Source organism: Anopheles coustani, chromosome 3 (assembly GCF_943734705.1).
Source record: "Anopheles coustani chromosome 3, idAnoCousDA_361_x.2, whole genome shotgun sequence".
NCBI lineage: Eukaryota > Metazoa > Arthropoda > Insecta > Diptera > Culicidae > Anopheles > Anopheles coustani.
In genome coordinates, this window is record NC_071288.1 from 32890797 (window position 1) to 32910359 (window position 19563).

The following is a 19563-nucleotide window of genomic DNA, read 5'->3' on the forward strand; positions in this document are numbered from 1 at the left end:
CTCATCATGATAGTGAACAGGGAATAATTGACAGGAAACGATTACTCCGATAATTCAATTACACTTACCTTGAGTGGATCTTGAGTGGATCATGTTCAATGGCGTATGAGACGGGTTCTGTGGATTACAAGAAATAAACATAGATCAGGTAATCATAATAAATAGATCATTAACGCTTCTAATACGTAAGATATATGTAAAAAAAAGAAAGAGCACAGATCAGATGCCAGTAAAATCTTAACTAGAACTTCTATGACATCAAATCACAGCAAAACGCTGCGATATGATTGATGTCGCGGCGAAGTCCTAGTTCATTCTCGTCATCTAGTATCATCATGTGTATGCCCCGTTTAGTTCAATCTATATAGGAACTAGTCTCTTCATACTTCAATCGAGAGAGAGCTGAGCTGATCATTAGAAAGAAAAATAGATAACAACTTTGAATTTTCAACCGTATAAAAGCCATGTACATAAATAAGTTCGTTTATCAGCATGAACGCACGAATGTCTCAAAATCATCGAATAAACAATGTTACGTACCTTTTATCAGCTGCAGTTCAAAAGTAAAAGGAACGAGTTCCTTAATTGATGCAGCAGCGTTTGATGTGTGTTGAGGGTTAAATTTTTGCTGTGAAAAAAGGAGAAAATACAATTAATTCACATTTTTGTTGATGATGATCTTTTCACTAAGCCATTTAGATTTGATTCAGTTCAAGCAAGCGCAGTTAGTTTCGTTTTTTCTTCATAATATACTTTCGTATATCAGCGTAAATTGTGAAGTTCATCATTGTCATTCGTTCTAGCTCACAACAAGTTGGTTAAACAATTACCTTGTTAAGTTTATTCCGACAGCTAATTGAACTTCCACCGTGGAACATCAGTTATTATTTTTCGAACTTGCAGTTTCCCCTGCTGGAACAAACAGCATAACCTCTCCAAGTATTAAGGTATTTCTGTAACAAGAACATTATCAAAAGAAAACACATTAATCTAAAGCGAAATTATACTAAAAACAAAATTGTCTATTATCCCTCAAACAAGTTCAGTGAGCTATATTTATTTGCGTAGGTAAATAGGAAACTAATTTTCTTCATATTTGTATCACAGTGAGCTGGGTGGGATCATCATTATAAAGGCGCAACAATTAGGGTCTCAAATTATCTAGCGTAAATAACTTTACGTACCTTTTGTCAACTGCAGTTCAAAAGTAAAAGGAACGAGTTCTTTGAATGATGCAGCAGAGTTTGATATGTGTGAAGTATGTATAAGTTGTTGCTGTGAAAAAAGAGGAAAAGAAAATCCAATCACATTTTTGTTGATGATGATAACCTTCTCACGAAGCTATTTATGAATTTGATTCCGTTCAAGCAAGCATAGGTTTTATCTTCATGCTATACATTCATATATCAGCGTAAATTGTGAAGAAAATATAAATTCATCATTTTCAAACTTAGATCGTTTCACGTTGGTTGAGAACTTACCATGGTAATTAAATTCGAACAGCTGATTAGATGCTGCCATGGTGCATCAAACAGCGCGTAGAGGTAACCTTCTAGTCCACAAATTCGACTGCTGGAACAAACATCATAACCTCTCCAAGCATTCAGGTATTTCTGCAACAAGAAAATTGTCAAAAGAAAACACATTAATCTAAAAGGAAATCACTTTATAAACAAAATTGCTCATTATTCCTTGAACAAGTTCAGTGAGCTATATTTATTTGCGTAGGTAAATAGGAAACTAATTTTCTTCATATTTGTATCACAGTGAGCTGGGTGGGATCATCATTATAAAGGCGCAACAATTAGGGTCTCAAATTATCTAGCGTAAATAACTTTACGTACCTTTTGTCAACTGCAGTTCAAAAGAAAAAAGAACGAGTTCTTTGAATGATGCAGCAACGTTTGATGAGTTGAGTGAGTTTAACTCGCGACTGTAAAAAAAAGATGAATAGAAAATTCAATCACTTCCTTGTTGATGGTGATAACAGTTTCAATAAGCTGTTTGCCTTTAATTCAGTTCAAGCAAGCGCAATTAGGTTATGTTTTTCTTCATAATATACTTTCGTATATCAGCGTAAATTGTGAAGTTCATCATTGTCATTCTATAGCTCACAAGTGGATTAAAAAATTACCTTGTTATTATTATTACACCAGCTAATTGAACTTGCTCGTTGGAACATCAAAGCATCTCGTAGTTATTTTTCATGTACACAGTTTCACTCGATGGCGTAAAGAACATTGTCTCCAAGCATTCAGGTATTTCTGTAACAAGAAAATTATCAAAAGAAAACACATTAATCTAAAGCGAAATTATACTAAAAACAAAATTGTCTATTATCCCTCAAACAAGTTCAGTGAGCTATATTTATTTGCGTAGGTAAATAGGAAACTAATTTTCTTCATATTTGTATCACAGTGAGCTGGGTGGGATCATCATTATAAAGGCGCAACAATTAGGGTCTCAAATTATCTAGCGTAAATAACTTTACGTACCTTTTATCAGCTGCAGTTCAAAAGAAAAAGGAACAAGTTCTTTGAATGATGCAGCAGAGTTTGATATGTGTGAAGTATAAGTTGTTGCTGTGAAAAAAGAGGAAACGAAAATTCAATCACATTTTTATTGATGAGGGTAACCTTCCCACGAAGCCATTTATGAATTTGATTCAGTTCAAGCAAGCAAAGGTTTTTTCTTCATACTATACAATCTTATATCAGCGTAAATTGTGAAGAAAATATAAATTCATAATTTTCAAACTTAGATCGTTGCACATTGGTTGAGAACTTACCATGGTAATGAAATTCGAACAGCTGTTTAGATGCTGCCATGGTGCATCAAACATCGCGTAGAGGTAACCTTCTAGTTCACAATTTCGACTGCTGGAACAAATATCATAACCTCTCCAAGCATTCCAGTATTTCTGTAAAAAGAACATTATCAAAAGAAAACACATTAATCTAAAACGAAATTACATTATAACCAAAATTGTCTATTATCCCTCAAACAAGTTCAGTGAGCTATATTTATTTGCGTAGGTAAATAGGAAACTAATTTTCTTCATATTTGTATCACAGTGAGCTGGGTGGGATCATCATTATAAAGACACAACAATTAGGGTTGAAAATCCTCGAGTATAAACAATATTACTAACCTTTTATCAACTGCAGTTCAAAAGAAAAGGGACGACTTCCTTGAATGAAGCACCAGCGTTTGATGTGTTGAGTGAATTTAAGACGTTGCTGTGATAAAAAAGATGAAAAGAAAATCCAATCACATTTTTGTTGATGATGATCTTTTCACTAAGCCATTTAGATTTGATTCAGTTCAAGCAAGCGCAGTTAGTTTATTTTTTTCTTCATAATATACTTTCGTATATCAGCGTAAATTGTGAAGTTCATCATTGTCATTCTATAGCTCACAAGTGGATTACAAAATTACCTTGTTATTATTATTATGCCAGCTAATTGAACTTGCTGGTTGGAACATCCAAACTTTTCGTAGTTATTTACATGTACACAGTTTCACTTGATGGGGTAAAGAACATTGTCTCCGAGCATTCAGGTATTTCTGTAACAAGAAAATTATGAAAAGAAAACACATTAATCTAAAATGAAATTATACTAAATACAAAATTGTCTATTATCCCTCAAACAAGTTCAGTGAGCTATATTTATTTGCGTAGGTAAATAGGAAACTAATTTTCTTCATATTTGTATCACAGTGAGCTGGGTGGGATCATCATTATTAAGACACAACAATAAGGATTGAAAATCATCTAGTATCAACAATATTACATACCTTTTATCAACTGCAGTTCAAATGAAAAAAGGACTACTTCCGTGAATGAAGCAGCAGCGTTTGATGTGTTAAGTGAGTTTAAGACGTTGCTGTAATAAAAAAGATGAAAAGAAAAATTCAACCACATTTTTGTTGATGGTGATGATCTCTTCGCTATGCAATTCAGTTCAAGCAAGCTTGAATAGTTTTTGTTTCTTCATGATATTCAGAATGAATAGATTACCTTGCTAATGTACTTCGACCAGTTATTAAAACATCTTCTTGGTGTGCATCATAATACATTTGTTTTCCCCTGTGTAAATGAAACAAAAAGTAAAATGTTCGATTAATCATCTATAATTTCAGTTTCCAAAATAAGGTCGATTTCTTTTGTGTTAACATTTCAATTCAAGCAAGCTAAAATGATTTCTTCATAACACACACATGTGTATTTCTGCATTTGTGTGAAGAAAAATGAACTCATCATTTAAAATTGTGTGTTGTGCATTTTTCAAAACATATTATTTACCTTGTAGATACAAATTGATGTGAATGAACATCCGTTTTGCGAACGTAACAAATGTGAGAACATCTGAAAATATATATAAAAACAAAGTTTAATAAGGCAGGAAGATAAGATGTTTCTTCGGACCAATCTTTAACACAGACTTGTAAAACTATTGTAAAATTATAGCATTATTCAGACGTAATCGTTTGCTTCACTCATGATTCGAAGAATTCGGAGACGAGAAATAACAATTGATAAACGGACTCATCATGTGAAAATAATTTGAATTAATGCTGATGATTGTGCTTTCGTTCAAATTTTGGAATAGATTTCTTACCTGTTCATTGAAGTGGCCGATTTCGTCAAACATGATCTTGTTATGATAATAGATATGATGATTCTGTGAAGTAAAATGAAAAAAAGAGATAATAAGTGACTAGGCATACACAGTGGAAATATCCACGATTAACCACAGCTCCGTAATTTCAGACGTGAAAGTATGATTCCCTCATTATTCAAAGAATTCAGAGACGAGAAATAACAATTGAGATAAGATTTCATCAATTCAAAACTTGATGGGCTGTAGTGACTGGAAATTTAGTGAATTTTCTTACCTTTTCTTTTTGTTGGAGATCAAAAGCCATTTTTTGTGTTGCTGTAGAAATTCTGATCCCCTGTAAGAGAAAATGAGATGTTAGTTATTGGTAGCTTGTAATGTCGAGAAAAGAATACTTATCAATCTCGCTTTTGTCCGGTAAATTCATCTGAAATTAAAATTGTGTCAACTTTCGGATCCATATTTAGAAAACAGTGTTAGGCGCCATATCAAAACATAACATTCATTTTCTTCCGTACACAACGCTTTGTAGGCTGTATTTAATCCACCTTTTCTTGTCTCGCCTGTTTTCTATTTTGCTTCCTTCAAAAACATCCTCCCTTCGTCGAACTTATGGAACGTTACTTGGTACAGACCGGGCGCACCATCGACGGGAAATACAGCGGCGAGCCGGTGCGTTCCACGGAGAACCATCATTTAAAGATAATGAATCCTTCACACCGAGATGCTTAGACGGACTCCTGTACCGGTGGTTCGTATCCTTCCGGACGGTCGACGACAACGCCACCTTCGGCAGCACCGGTCGACACTTCCGCGGCCTTGCCACCACCATCACCGTGCAGTTCCAGCAGACCAGCAAGATCGAATCGCGGCTTCTTCAGCACCTTCACCTACAACAACACGTTTTAGTGTGTGTTAATAGTGGTCACATTTCACGTTTCCCCAACTCGGTTGCATTCAATCGTTGTGCACTGTTTTTCAATTGTTTCTACACTCTTTTAGTTGCGTCAATCGCTTTCTTACCTTGCGGATGAACACATCGTGCAGCGGGTACACAATCGCGCACGCCTTCTCGATATCCTTGGCGATGGAGTCGGGCAGCAGCTTCTCGACGACACCCTTGAGGTCAGAGCTCGAGACCTCACGCTTGATGATGGTAACCATCTTCGAGCGGATGTTCTTGATCTGCGAGTGCTGAGCGTAGCAGGTCTTGCGCTGCGACACCGAATCCTTAATCGTGAATCCAATGCAGAACACACGTAGGAGATAGTTATCGGTGGTCTTTACATCGACGGAGCACTCAATCAGGGTTTGCCATTTCTTCACCATGGAGCTGCAATGGGATGTTCAACAGTAGAATGATGATAAGCACACGTTTAACTTTCCATTTCCACTAGTACTGGTCTGTATCCTTCAAATTCACAACTTGCCATCTCCGGGTGCAATACACATTATTTATGCATCCTTGGGGCCGCTACTTGTTGTCAGTGAAGGTACCGGGGGCCAATGCCGGAATAAGTTACACTTACCGCAGCTTGTCGGTCGTCAGGTCCATGCCGTGGAAGTTGGTAAGCACATCACGGCCGTTCACACTCTCGGCGATCAGCTTGAACTTGCGGAAAGATCTCTCCGCATCGGGCTCGTTCTGCAGATCGGCGAGCGACACCTCAAACACGCGGCCCTTGAGACCGTCCGAAGCGATGCGCGTGCCCTGGGTACGGTTAACCAGGGTTTTACCGACCTGACGGTTCTTAAACATGTTCGGGGCTTTCACATCGTACCAGTCCTTGCGCGTGAACGGATCCACGACCTTCTTTTTCGAGCCTTTCTTGCCTCCTTTAGAGACACCCTTATTTTTACCGACCGCCATCGTTACACTTCACGATCCAAAAGACCGGATATGGTTGCCCGATGACAGCTCGGGCACAAGACTACGCAGCGGTCCACTGAACTGAAATTTCCTACTGTCAACCCTGACGGTTTCAGAAGCCGCGAAATGCTGAATAGACCAGATTTGACAGTACAAAATGTCAATTACATCACGTTGAAGAAGATTTCGTTTGTTTACTACTTTCTGGAAATATCTTTGTGAATTACGCTTGTGAAATCAGTTAAAAACTATGGTAAACCTCCTTATTTTGCGTTATTGTTAAGTAAGTATTAACCATTAACCATTTTCTGTGCAGACCTCCTCTATTATCCTTGCCGGGCTAGGGCTAGCTGTGGTAGGATACGGCGGACGAGCGCTGATGCGACAAATGCCGAATGCAGCAACGAAAATGCAAGAAGCACTTAAAAACCTTCCCAAGTTCGACGCGGAGATGATGGCAAACTCAAAATACTATCGTGGAGGATTCGATCCAAAAATGAACAAACGTGAAGCATCCCTTATACTTGGCGTGAGCCCTTCGGCATCGAAAACAAAGGTACGCAAAGCAATGTAAACCATCTTCTAGTCGATTTAAATGGAAAGCTTCAATGAATCTTCGTCAACTTGCAGATAAAAGATGCACACAAAAAGATTATGCTGTTAAATCACCCGGATCGCGGGGGTTCGCCTTATTTGGCAGCCAAAATCAATGAAGCAAAAGATTTCCTGGATAACACGAAGTAAATGGTTGCATGATGCAAAGTGGCCGCAAAAGCAAATGAATAGAATTATGACCTATGTTAAACCACAAATTTACAACCATTACATCTACTCAATTGTGTTCTACCGGACTACGGTAGTGCAACACTTGACTATCGTGATGTAATTCATCTTATGTTGTCCAAGGGTTTTAACTGCGAGTGATTTTCTTTATGATAGGATAAAATAGTAGAAAATATAGGAGCAAAGCTTAAAAAGAAAGCCATTCTAAATGTAAATAAAAATCTGTAATATACCGGTTGAAGTTTTTAGAACGAATTATATCATCGCAAAAACATAGAATATCAGCAAATTGTACTAAAACTGCTGGATTTGTTTGTTTACAAATGGAAAAAGCGGCTGACATGTCAACAACAAGTCCACATCACAGATAGCAGCTCGCCACCTGAATGCCACGATAAATCTAAAAAAACCGACTGAATAAAATAACTGTGATATATCCGCTGTATACTCATTTCCCAACCGGACAAGGTAAGTGTAAATCGTTATTCCAACTTCGCCATTACCTTCGGGTATAGTTTGCCCGTGAAAAGCAATCAAACACCTGTGATCGGTGTTCAAAAAGTTCCAGCGTGGCAACTGGTGGCATTCTAGAATGTTTAGAGTATCGGTACAACCCGACAGTACAACTCACAATCCTTATCGTTGGTGATAATAACGAATGTCTATCTTTCGCCGCAGGTTGCATTCTGCCATCTGTTTTGACTGAAGCCGGTTTAGTAAGCTTGTGGAGAGTGAAAAATGCGTAAACTTCGAGGGGGCCAAACTAAAGAAACGCGCAAACAGCGCCAGGAGCGTCGGGAGGAAAATTTAAAAATTCAACAACAGTTAAAAACGATCGTTCTACCCACCGTGGTAGTGATCTTTCTGTGCATAGTGGTGTACGTTTTCCTGAAAACGCGGGCACGCTACGAGGAGCTCTAGTGAGGCACTGGTCCAGGGCCACGCAGCCAGTATTCGACCCGGCAAGGAATTTCTGTTTGGAATTCGTATCTCCATCGAAACCGTACTATTATCTGGACTCCAAGCACAGCCAGTATCCAAAAAGAGGACTACTAATATTTACAAACGCACTGTTATTACAAATCTTAACGATTTGTCGACGGGTACAAATGAAGCATTTGTTTAGTGTGTTCAAAATGAATGATAAATTCAGACATAAAACGTACGAAAGGACTTTTGACTGGTTAAAAAGTTATCCGAAATTGGACACAGCATTTCGTTGTATCTGGAAAATTGTATTAAGAAGCTTCGAAATCAAAACTTTCTCGAAGATAGATCCTGAAAATTTTGATGATGCTGAAAAGCATGATATTCCCTGGCCATTCTTCACTTTACCAAATGTCACTGCTTATCTCCAGGTTCTGCCCAGAAATGTCACTTTCCTTCTTCCAGCTGATAAGCCAACAGGCCAAACAAAAATTTACCCTTCATTACTACATGCAAATCGCTCAAATACATCGTCGCACGCGCTCTAATTGAATTATAGAAATCTACTCAAAACAAACACAGCACACTTTGTTGGCCCCGACGCGCAGTGCAGCGGAAAAAACGTGAGTAGGAGATGCAACGGTGCGCACTGTTTACAGTACAGCTCTTGTGATTGTTTCGACTAGTTCGGGAGACGAAAGGGGAAAAAAAAATCATGAGCTCACCAATCGTAAATCAATCTCTACCGTTACCCTCGGTTGGTACGGGTGACCCCAGTATAACGCTGGAATCGTCCATTCCCGTGACGGAAAGTATCAACATCGCCAAACGGTATCCGGATCGATCGGATAACCTGTACTTCCTGTTCATTCCGCTAGCCGTGTTGGTCACCATAATGCTCCTATCGGTCATGGTGAGTGCAGTGTACACAGCGTATGCACATTCTTACCTGTAATCCCACCTCAAATAACTTATCATCTTTCTTTCCAGGTGTATCTGATGGCCAGACGGCGTCATAAGATTTTCAGTAAATATCACTACGTCCCGAGCTTCAGCTTCGAATCGTCCGACCTCGACGAAGATCGCGAGGAACGAGAAACGGATCACTTACTGAAAGGTGGTAAACTGCGGCTAGATGAACCAGGGACGGGACAGGACGCATCGAGTGGGTCGCTGCTCGATACCAGCCGTACCGTTGGAAGGTACGGTGGAAGCACCGAGTTGTTTGCCTAATACAATTAGGCATTGTCCCAGTTTCGTGCATCTGGGCTACACGATACATGGATAGGCGGTAAAATAGGTCAGAACAATGACGGTTTGTGATACTAGAAGGGAACACGCGATTGTACCACTAAACCAAAGAAAATACGATTGCTTAACGTTAAGGTTTCGGTGTCATAGATACTAAGCAACGAAGCAGTATGGAAACTTTCAATCCGTTCGGTCCTGTGCGTGATATAGCTGCTATTATTATTTAAATATGAATACATTCCTCACGGAACAGATCAGGAGCAAAGTATAAACTCATAAGATATCCTACGATATGGTAAATTTATTCATCTACAGTTGCAAATAAAAGCTACCGTTACATTGCACTAACTATAACGTTTGGAAGTACTCAGTTTTCTTTTGATCTTTGGTAAAATGTATTGTCCATTCAGGCACTACCTGCCTTCGTTTGCATCTAAAAAACGCAGCGTTAGGTCGTACATTCCAAAAAAGATTGCCCCACCAAGCGTTATCCACGTGACTCGTGGAACGAAGCCCGCAAACACTCCCCGGATCCCCCGGTCTCGATAAATGCCTCTCAGTATCCGTCCCATGCCACCCATTCGCATACTTTCACCCTGTTCGGCCAACATAATGCGCGTTTTCGCCACATCTAGCGGCGTGGTCAAACCGGCTGCAATACCGCCGGAAATGGCTCCACAGAGCGCCACCGAAAGTGGCGTTAGGGCGGTGCCGGTCACTTCTGGCCATTGTTGCTTGAAATATTCCCACAGAGGGAATTGAATCAGCGAAAACGGTACATCCCGCATCACCGTTGTTCCGAAGCCACGATAGAGTCCCTTGCGTAGGCCTTCTTTGCGGAGTGCACCGTATAGAATTTCCAGCGAGGACGTGTTGCCCTTGTGCAGCAAGGCTTGCCGGCGTTGCTTTGCTATTTCGATCGGCACACGAATGAGGCAGGCCACTATTTCGGCCGCAGCTGCCGAAGCCATGTGCACGTAGGGAAGTTGGGCCGGGGTTGCGTACTGCCGTAAGTGTGCCTTCATACTTTCGTACGTGCAGAAGAAGAGTGCCGAGGTGGGCGCACTACCGGCCGCGGTTGGCGCAAGACCTTTGTAAACCCCCCGGAAGCCACCGGAAGCGACGAAACCACGTTCACTTTGGAGCCGAGTTTTGATCGTGTCGATAGGAAACAATACCACATCCACCACTAGTCCGGCCACTCCGCCTGACTGCAAACGGGAAAGGGCAGCATCGTTAATACCGTAGGTCCAATTTGATACACTAAAAGGCTGGTGATGGATTTTACTATCAACGATGACCAGTAGAGGTTTTTGCCGATCGCCGGCGAGGTCACTGTCGGATCTTCCAGCTCCATTGCGAGGCGCCGGTGTATTTTGATGGCACTAAACGAAAAACAGCATGCTTTTGTTGTTCCAGCGAGTGTGAAAATCTAAACATAAACACATTGCCGTCAAGAACTACTCGATCCGATTGTGTAGCTGCTCGAATGGATTCAATCGGTGAATCGGGATGGGTACAACCGGATTGAACCGGATTCAACTCGGATTCAACCGGATTCAACACGAAATCAACCGGTTTCAACCCGGACTCAACCGGCTTCAGTAGGGATTTAACCCGGATTCAACCGAATTCAACTGGATGTAAGAGATCAACAAGATTCAATCCGGATTCAACGCGGAATTAACCAGGATTCAACCCGAATTCAACCATATTCAGCAAGATTCAACTCGATTCAACCGCAATTAACCCGGATTCAACCGGATTCAACACAGATTTAACCTGGATTCAACCAGATTCAACCAGATTCAACCGGATTCAACCAGATTCAACCGGATTCAACCGGATTCAACTGAATTCAACCCGGATCAAACGGTTAACAGTGCTTCTATCGATTATGCTACTAATGAATGCTTCCGAGCAACACTGTTGAATACAGAACACGAGCGATGCATTGAGCAAAGCTGGAGGATAGTGAATCAAAACGGAACTTGTCGAACTAATCCATTTTAGCCTACGCATTCGCGCCCTTCTTATGCAGCGATCGGGATCTATACTAGTTGTGTACTTCGCTCAAGCTTCTGTATCAGGAGTATATAATATCAACTGCTACGGTTCTGACTTCTACTAACACAGTTATAATAACCATGATCGTTTTATAAAACCAACTAACGCAGCTGGAATACCACGTGCTGCTGTTACGATATTATCTGAAAATCCCTGTAATATGCTGACTTTTGTGATAAAAATAACATTTTCAACAAGTAAATTATGTATTTCTTGATTGATTTTATTTTATTTCATTTCCGCTTCGTTAATACATTTTCAATTAAATTTATTTTTTCTTTCTTTATACATCTAGTAACTTAGGTTAAGGTCAGTTTTTAGCATCTCCTATCATTTGATCCCTAGCCATACATATGATTTCTTTAACGGTATAAATAACACTTTACTTTTTTTATTAAAACAAACGTTAAAATTTCCGGCACGTTAACAGCGGAACATCTCACATCTGACTATACCCTGTCCGGCGGCCCACCGGCATTACCTTACGCATCGTGTTCATCATGCGCTTTCGCATACTGCTGATCTTTTTGCGTGAAACTGCACCGGTGAGGCCCAGGGCGCCCGAGAATCCTAAACCCGTGATGCTGCTTGGTTTTAGAATTTTGTTCAAATGGGTCAGCGACCCGCGGCGCCTCAGGTGTGGTGATTTGCGCGGCGTCAGCGATTGCACTGCATCCGCTTCGAGCGCAAAACTATCGTCGAACTGATCCATGCACGATCGATCGAGGAAGCTGACCTCGTGCCGCACCGTCCGGCCGATGGTGATGCGAGTGCCGAGGGAATTGCGCCGACCGTTGTTCAGCGAACGTAGCAGTTGGTTGGCGAGGGGTGGCACCTCGTTGGCCTTCTTCAGTTTGGGCTGCGAGGGTTTTAGCTTGCTCAGTCGGACCGGGGTTCGCAGTGGTGACGAGCGCTGGAAGTTGGACTGATGGGCCATCGTAACACACGAAAGGATACGAACTTTTCTCAGGATAGAACCGTGACTTGGAAGGATTTTGAGTGTTCACCACGTTTGTACTGATCGATGAATGTGCGGTAACTGATGCTTCAACGACGGCTGTGACGAGTTTTAAAGTTCTTCACCAGGTATGGTTCCACAATGGAAGCGAGACAAAACAAGATGAGCGTGAGCAAAACAAATACAACGAGGTACGATTTTACTTTGTTTTGACTTCATCTCTCTTGCAAACCTCAGTATGCATGCTGAACGGAAGTACCTGCAACCGAGATGCATCCCGGCCCTACTGTACCCGCCCAGCACGCGTGTCCCAACAGGACAGAACACGAACCGGGTGCAATTACGACCGTCTAGCCGATGCGTACATTAAAATATCCCGATGGCTACCATTCAGTGATTTCATGGAGAAGGAAAAAGAAAGTAATCAAAAGTAACCGCGCATGTGAAAGGATAAACCCGCTACGTGCACCAGCTACCAGGCCTTCGCTCTTCCCTCATTCGACTACCCTGTTGTGGTCTCTATTTTGATCCCTGAGTTTCCACCCCCCACCCGTACGGTTGGCATTGGGTAAAAGAATATATTTGTTTGAATTACTCCTCCCAGAGCGAGGGTAGAGATGAGAGCTCCGTCCTTAAGTGTGAAGGACGGATAATCGTATTTTAATCTATTTTTCAAGTTTTTCAACCACTTGATTTGAACTCACTTTAATGTCCCAATCACTTTAATGTCCCAAGTATATGAAAGAAAGAAATCGATTCATTTTTACCTTTTGCCTAGTTTGTTACATTCAACGAAAGTAAGCTTAAAAATTGATTATATTTTTCAAAAGGCATATTTTCGAAAAATAAGAAGTAAACTCTTTTTATGTTTATAAAAAAAGAAAAAATAAGAAAAGGGTACTATCAAAGGTAAAAGTAAAAACTTTTACAACCCAAATAACACCTGATCCAGGCTAAAAAAACAAGTCAAGCTTGAAGGTAGAAAAGCACACTGCCCTTAAGATTCTGTTCTACCTTCATCAAAACCTCCTACGGAAGAGGTTATGAACAACTCGTTCCACTTTGGCCCATGCTATTGATAACCGCATACGAAAAGGCAATTTTTCACTTTCGTTTTTTCCTCTCATGTGTTTTATTGTTTCGGGAAAGTGTTTTGTTAGGAAGATTTTGCCCTGGAAGAGGAGAAAGGTGATCGACGCGAAAGATGCTCCATCTCGTCCGAGCAGCGGATTCGACAATCCCAACTGACCGTTTGAGAAAACGCTTTAGCTAAATGGCGGGTTTTTCCCACCATTTGGAGCACATCATTCGACGACCCTCACAACAACAGGTTCGGCGGTTAGAGATGTGATCTTTCGCCCGTTCCCGGCAAAAGAAAGAAATGAAATACAAGGACCCATTTGTCTGCCTCCGCCGGTCTAGACGGCTATAAAGTACATTATGATGGGCTCCGAATAGGCATCCCTGACAATGTTGCCGATTGTGGCCAAATGCCTGCGGAGTGGAGTGGCCATTTCGGTGCGGTTGGCAAAATGGTATCCGGTGGCCACAACAATAAGCGGTGGGCATATAAAACCATAACGTTCTACCTTAAGGTTCTCGCCTACAGCCTGGGGCTCAGTTATGGAAATGAGGAGATGAAATGCTTGAACTAGGGATATGCAGCAAATTCGATTTTATTCCATCATTAATTAATACAGCTCGATTGTGTCGATCCTGACATAGATCTTTGAAGATAACACATTTTTAGCAATTCATCATGCTCGCATGCTCTAAGGCATTCGTACCTTTCAATCCTGCACTACATTACCAAATGTTGCGTAAACAATCTTAATCCAACAATCTATATATGTAACTTTACGAAATAGAAGAGATACAGAAAAAAACAATATCATTTGAGTTCCGTTAACTAGTTGTAGCGATCGAGTGACTAAGGTGATGCGTTTGTGCGTATGAAGCATCTAAATTCTAGTCGTGTCTAGCGCCATGGCAATCGTTTTGGTTTGCAGTCAAATGTTTCCTATAATTCGTACATAGTTCAGACTTTGTTCGCAGTATTACTGCATATCGTTGCGGTAATATATTCGTACCTCGTTAATTAACCTTAGCTGACAAAGATTGCCATCAAATGCACCGTTTGCTCTTTCAGAGAGTGTCCTACACTACGTCCCTTGAGGATTCCTTTGTTAGCACATACATTACACTGGGATTAGTCAACTGACCACTAGGTGTTGTGCTTCATAAACTGACGAGTATAATAAGTTGGCGTAAAGCTCTTGAGAGAAAATAGTGTGAAAAAATTAAAGAAATTAATTATAGTTATCAAAACAAGAAATCAGTCGATCGTGACGTGAAAATACCTAACTAGAGAGGCAAATCAAATGCTTGCTTAAAAAATAGTAACGATTTAGAAAATGTGTATGTAATAAAAACTTTGACAATTCAAAATAATTCATTCTACTGATGGAAATGAAAAAATAGGGGCAAGGTTATGCGTTTTTTAATAGTTTGTGCTGTCGACTGTCCTGTCCTTTGCGAAGTACTAGGATGTGAGTATTTTCCAAATGACTACAATACTAATTCCGCCGTTCCGTTCCTAAAGTTGTAGTGGTGATGTTTTTCATAGGAATTCCTATTTAAACTATTCCGCGATTCCCATCCCTTGAGAAAGAGTGAACATCCCCACAATGTACGTATACGAAGCGATCAATACTTTCGCAAAATAAAATAATTCATCCTTATGTTTTTCCTGCCTTCCGCTAATTCACGAGGTATTGGAACAGATCTATCCTTTCTTCTTTGATTAAATCGCTTATGAAATGCTTAGTACTTAAAAATGGCAACTATTCGGTAAATGACAAAAAATCTCTTAGTATTAAACCCTGCACAGTACAGTCTTTTGGGTTGATAAATTGAAGGGGAAAAAATTTTGAAATGTGTGCCCTGGTTTCCCCGTGCTCCCTTACTGACTACCCAGGCCGCCGAGTGCAAGCAACTGTTGTGATGGCACCGAGGTTTTTAAATTCGAGTTTGAGATCCTTTCTTGCCCTAACGCTGCTGCCTGGTGTGATGCGAGGGGATGGTGTTGATTGTGGCCTTGCTCGGGTTGGGCCTCTTTTTCTTGCAGCTGCGACCGGAGCTGCTGTAGCTGCCGAAGTGTGATCGCATTCACCGCTTGCCGAATCTTTAGCACGTCCTGTTCTTGCTGACGTCGTTTGTCGAGCTCCTCTTGAAGCTGGTGCCCTTCCCTATCGGAGCGATGTTGTTGGTTCTGCTGCTGCAGCTGAAGGAGCTGTCGTTGCTGCAGGTGCAAATTTAGCTGCATCATATCTACCTTCGGCTTCGGGGGGACACCGTGTGGCCCATCGGGCCCATTCGTCACCGGATGGTCACCCTTCGGTTCGTACAATGTTCCCCCGCCATGCATCATACGGAGGTGATTTTTCATCTTATCGGGGCGCGAAAAGTCCTTGCTGCAAACGGGGCACGGGAAAACCTTACGCTGTTGGCCCTCGTGGTAGAGGAACGCGTGGCGCTGGAAGCTGTACTTGTTCTTGAACGTCTTCTGGGCGCCCTCTTTCGAGCACTCCGTGCACTCGTACACACCCGCATTGACGGTGGCGTAGCGGAACAGGTTGAGCCCGCGGACCGACATCTCCGTCAGCGCTTCGGCCGGATCGTCCGGGGAGATAGTTTTGCGTGACCGACGTTTCTTCGCCAGTGAGTTTCGCAGGGGACCACCGCCCGGAGTGATGGCTCCGTTTGTCCTGTCCATGAGATCGTTTCCATTCGCTACACCCGCCGGATGGCCGTTCGGTGAAGGTACGCAAAATTCGGATAGTGCTTCCATGTCTTCCACGTCGCTACAACTGTCGGTACCGTGGGACGGTGGGGATGGCACACCGTTGCCACCGTTTATCGCCGGCCGTTCCGTAATCGTGAGCTCCTGCCGATCCAAGCGGTCAAGCAGCGACTTGTGTTTGTTAAACATCGTTCCCTTCTGCGGGGTTTTGAGGATAGATTCTTCAAATTTCGGCAGTACAAATGAGATCTCCTCATCACTGTCTTCATCGCCGTCCGTGACGAACTCCACTTCCCGTGCGCGACCGTTTCCATTTCCAATCGGAAAAATGGATAACGCCGTTGTGAGGCAAGGAAAAAAGGGTGAACCTGTAAAGACAACGAATATAGCAACTTTGTTAAAATGATATTCAAATATAAGCAGATCAATATTGCCTAAAACTTAGGATAGACGACAGTGCCACTTCCTCACTTAACACTTCCTTAGCCTCAAGAACTACCAATTCTAAAGAACTCAAATTATTATGAAAATCGATTAAATTTTCTATAATTTATTATAATACAACTTGAATCAAAAATTAAAAAAAAAAAACACTCAAATGGTTCAAATGATGCATAATTCATTTTATTTATTTCCGTGCGTGGTTTAATACGTACAGCATATAGTGTTAAATATATTTACTTGTGAGCGCTGTGCCATTTCTTTAGGGAGTTAACATTTACAACTTTTAGGACAAAATCTTTAGCGGTTTCTTCCCCCAAGCGTATCGCGCATTCTTGCAATTCTTTACAGCTTCGCACGCGCCAGCATAATTATAGCCCCCACAAACCCACGAAAAACGGAACCAACTAACTAACAGCGAAAAATAAAGTAAGGCAAAAACATTTAAAAATATGTTTTAGATCTCTGTGCGTTTGTGTGTTATTTTATTTAGCTCATTTGGTGATTCGTTTCTTTGTTATACATTAACCACTTAAAAAGAAATGAAAGGAAAACTAACTGCCTCCCCAATATAATAAATGGTCAGCCCCCCGGGGAGGGATCCCCTTATGTTGCTCTAGTAGTTCACGCGCTTATCGGCATTTGTTTTATTAAGATACTCAGATACTACCACTGCACCAGCCCTTTACTAGAAGCATAAACCACTCGAACACCGGTGGGCGATCGCCAAAGGGCGTTTTAAAAATGTTTTGCGTAAATGCTTTATTATCATCGGTGTTGTTGATCATTGAATGTACGATGCTTCATCGATGCTTTATACCGTTTGCCCAAAGCTTGTTCCGTGTAGTTTATATTTTAAAAGGTTACTCTCTTTTTCTTCCTACCATCGATCAGCAAAGTTTTTGATTGCATTCCACTCATTCTCTGCCGATGATGCACCCCGCACCATTATATTTTGGGTAATATAAACATAAAACTTAAACCATTAAAATTGCACTAACTATCGAATTTCTTGTGTTGCTCGTATTGGGGAAAAAGAAATTGGGCATTGCAATCGTGATACAGAAGAGAGAGAGAGTGAGAGAGTGTGGGTTGGCTTGCATATTGCAGTTAATGGATTTGCATTCCCCTACCGAGAACTACCAGTGAAAAGTTGTATTCGAAAAACAAAACAACTGCCGTGAACGATTATTTACGATATTTCTAATAAAAAAAAAGTGGTGCGAGTGTAAGTAACTCGTAGAACTAGAACATTTATTGCAGTTTGTGTTCTTATCCGTATCTATCTTTGCCGTCTGGCCTCCGGTTAAAATATACATTTTCAAATTCACTCGTCGACACAGTGAGACAATGTCCCTTCTTCCTTTCTTTTCCTACTTTTAGTCAACTTCTTAGTACTCTTAGCAGATGAGATAGATAGTAGTTAAATACTTCAAATGCGGGAAGTAACACAGGCCAATAGCCTTTCTACTTGTTTTTCTTCTGATAAAAGTTGCTAGTTTCTTCTCCTAGATACAATCCATGCATTATCCTTCCACACCTCCAGGTGATAGCTCTGCTAGTAGCATATGCGTTTTCTGCTTCTTACGATAGCGCACAAAAACATCCACAGATGGTTAAATCATCAGCAGATGAAGAAAACTAAATAAAAAGTACATTCCTATAATGAAAACAAGAATAAAATAAAACAGGTGCAGATGTACTTAAGTCTAATTGGGAGGGGGAGGGATTACACATAGATGTTTTGCGTGTTTATAAATACTAATCACACTAGTTACATTTCTAAATATTGCCCCCCAGATAAGGCGACGATCAATTAGCTTCCTAGTTTTATAGGTTTGATTTGTGTTTGTTCTTAAACGATACCTGCTACTGTAGTGTACTTTACCCCCGTGTGTTTTTCGAGGCACATGCACACACGCTGTCATAGTCTGTCTAATTTTGTTTTGTGACACATCCCCCTTCTGTTACCCTCTTCTTTTCTGTCAGGTGCGCGCGTCTGCATGTTTTAAAAACAAAAATGCATTCCATAACTTGCTCGATCTACTTTTTTCCGGCCAACGAAAACCCATTCGTCAGTGTGATAGATGTCGATTCTGGCGTGCGTGTCTCTTTTTTATTGTGACCAGCAGTGACACAAGACGATGGCGAAGCATAACTTTGTCGGGTTTTCCTATCCTCCAGGAGGGTGTGGTGGGCGTTCGCATATCATTTCTTGTCGCATGCTCTAATGCTAACATATTTATTACGATTACTATCTCAGCCTTTTTTCTGTTAAAATTCTACTAAACTTAAAATGTAATACTTATAATTACACTGCAGGTCCTAATCCGCCCGTAACCTTCCTTCATTTTGATTTTTTGCTCAGACACACCGCTTGAACGGTATATATATACATGTCGAACATTTGTTTGTTAAAAACAATTTATGATTTGAAACGAGTGTGTTGACGAACTTTTCCCTATAAAATGTTACTACCGATACCAAGGTATGGAAAGGAATTATTAAGATGAGAAATTCCTATCCGTTTGGACATGTTTGGTATTGCATATTTGTGTTTGCTAGGCTGGTGGTAAGTGATCGAAGAAAATACCAAAAGTCCTACAGTCACTCGCACCGGAAACGCAGAGGACAAAATCACATTGTTTCATGTAAGTTACTACCAACTGTGTGCCGTCAACACACGTTCGTCCCCAACAACACCTAATGCCCTTTTCTGCTTCTTCCTCATTCTACTGATGTGTGTTGCCTTATACTGCCTCTTCGTAGGTGATTAATTTTAAATAACAAAATTTACAAACAAAAAACTAATAGGAGAAACTTGGACCACCGTGTAACAAGG

The 19563-nt window shown here is 41.0% G+C and overlaps 5 protein-coding genes across 5 annotated transcripts; 3 read left to right on the plus strand and 2 right to left on the minus strand.

The window, feature by feature from the left end:
• Positions 1 to 5106: 5106 nt before the first annotated feature.
• On the minus strand, positions 5107 to 6529 carry LOC131261318 (small ribosomal subunit protein eS1). Its single transcript, XM_058263323.1, has 3 exons — positions 6152 to 6529; positions 5646 to 5955; positions 5107 to 5512 (listed from the first exon to the last, which is right to left on the minus strand). Exons 1-3 carry the CDS (start codon positions 6490 to 6492, stop codon positions 5351 to 5353), a joined length of 813 nt encoding a protein of 270 aa, XP_058119306.1. The 5' UTR covers positions 6493 to 6529; the 3' UTR covers positions 5107 to 5350.
• Positions 6530 to 6626: 97 nt separating this feature from the next.
• LOC131261319 (mitochondrial import inner membrane translocase subunit TIM14) lies at positions 6627 to 7512 on the plus strand. The gene is made up of 3 exons (XM_058263324.1): positions 6627 to 6745; positions 6809 to 7048; positions 7123 to 7512. The coding sequence occupies exons 1-3, from the start codon at positions 6743 to 6745 to the stop codon at positions 7234 to 7236; spliced, it is 357 nt and encodes a 118-aa protein (XP_058119307.1). The 5' UTR covers positions 6627 to 6742; the 3' UTR covers positions 7237 to 7512.
• An 85-nt stretch (positions 7513 to 7597) lies between these two features.
• LOC131261320 (single-pass membrane and coiled-coil domain-containing protein 4 homolog) lies at positions 7598 to 8434 on the plus strand. Its single transcript, XM_058263325.1, has 2 exons — positions 7598 to 7743; positions 7954 to 8434. The coding sequence occupies exon 2, from the start codon at positions 8014 to 8016 to the stop codon at positions 8194 to 8196; it is 183 nt and encodes a 60-aa protein (XP_058119308.1). The 5' UTR covers positions 7598 to 7743; positions 7954 to 8013; the 3' UTR covers positions 8197 to 8434.
• Positions 8435 to 8649: 215 nt separating this feature from the next.
• LOC131261423 (uncharacterized) lies at positions 8650 to 9805 on the plus strand. The gene is made up of 3 exons (XM_058263452.1): positions 8650 to 8825; positions 8889 to 9115; positions 9193 to 9805. The coding sequence occupies exons 2-3, from the start codon at positions 8918 to 8920 to the stop codon at positions 9433 to 9435; spliced, it is 441 nt and encodes a 146-aa protein (XP_058119435.1). The 5' UTR covers positions 8650 to 8825; positions 8889 to 8917; the 3' UTR covers positions 9436 to 9805.
• On the minus strand, positions 9735 to 10885 carry LOC131261422 (S-adenosylmethionine mitochondrial carrier protein homolog). The gene is made up of 2 exons (XM_058263451.1): positions 10742 to 10885; positions 9735 to 10664 (listed from the first exon to the last, which is right to left on the minus strand). The coding sequence occupies exons 1-2, from the start codon at positions 10808 to 10810 to the stop codon at positions 9867 to 9869; spliced, it is 867 nt and encodes a 288-aa protein (XP_058119434.1). The 5' UTR covers positions 10811 to 10885; the 3' UTR covers positions 9735 to 9866.
• Positions 10886 to 19563: the final 8678 nt, after the last annotated feature.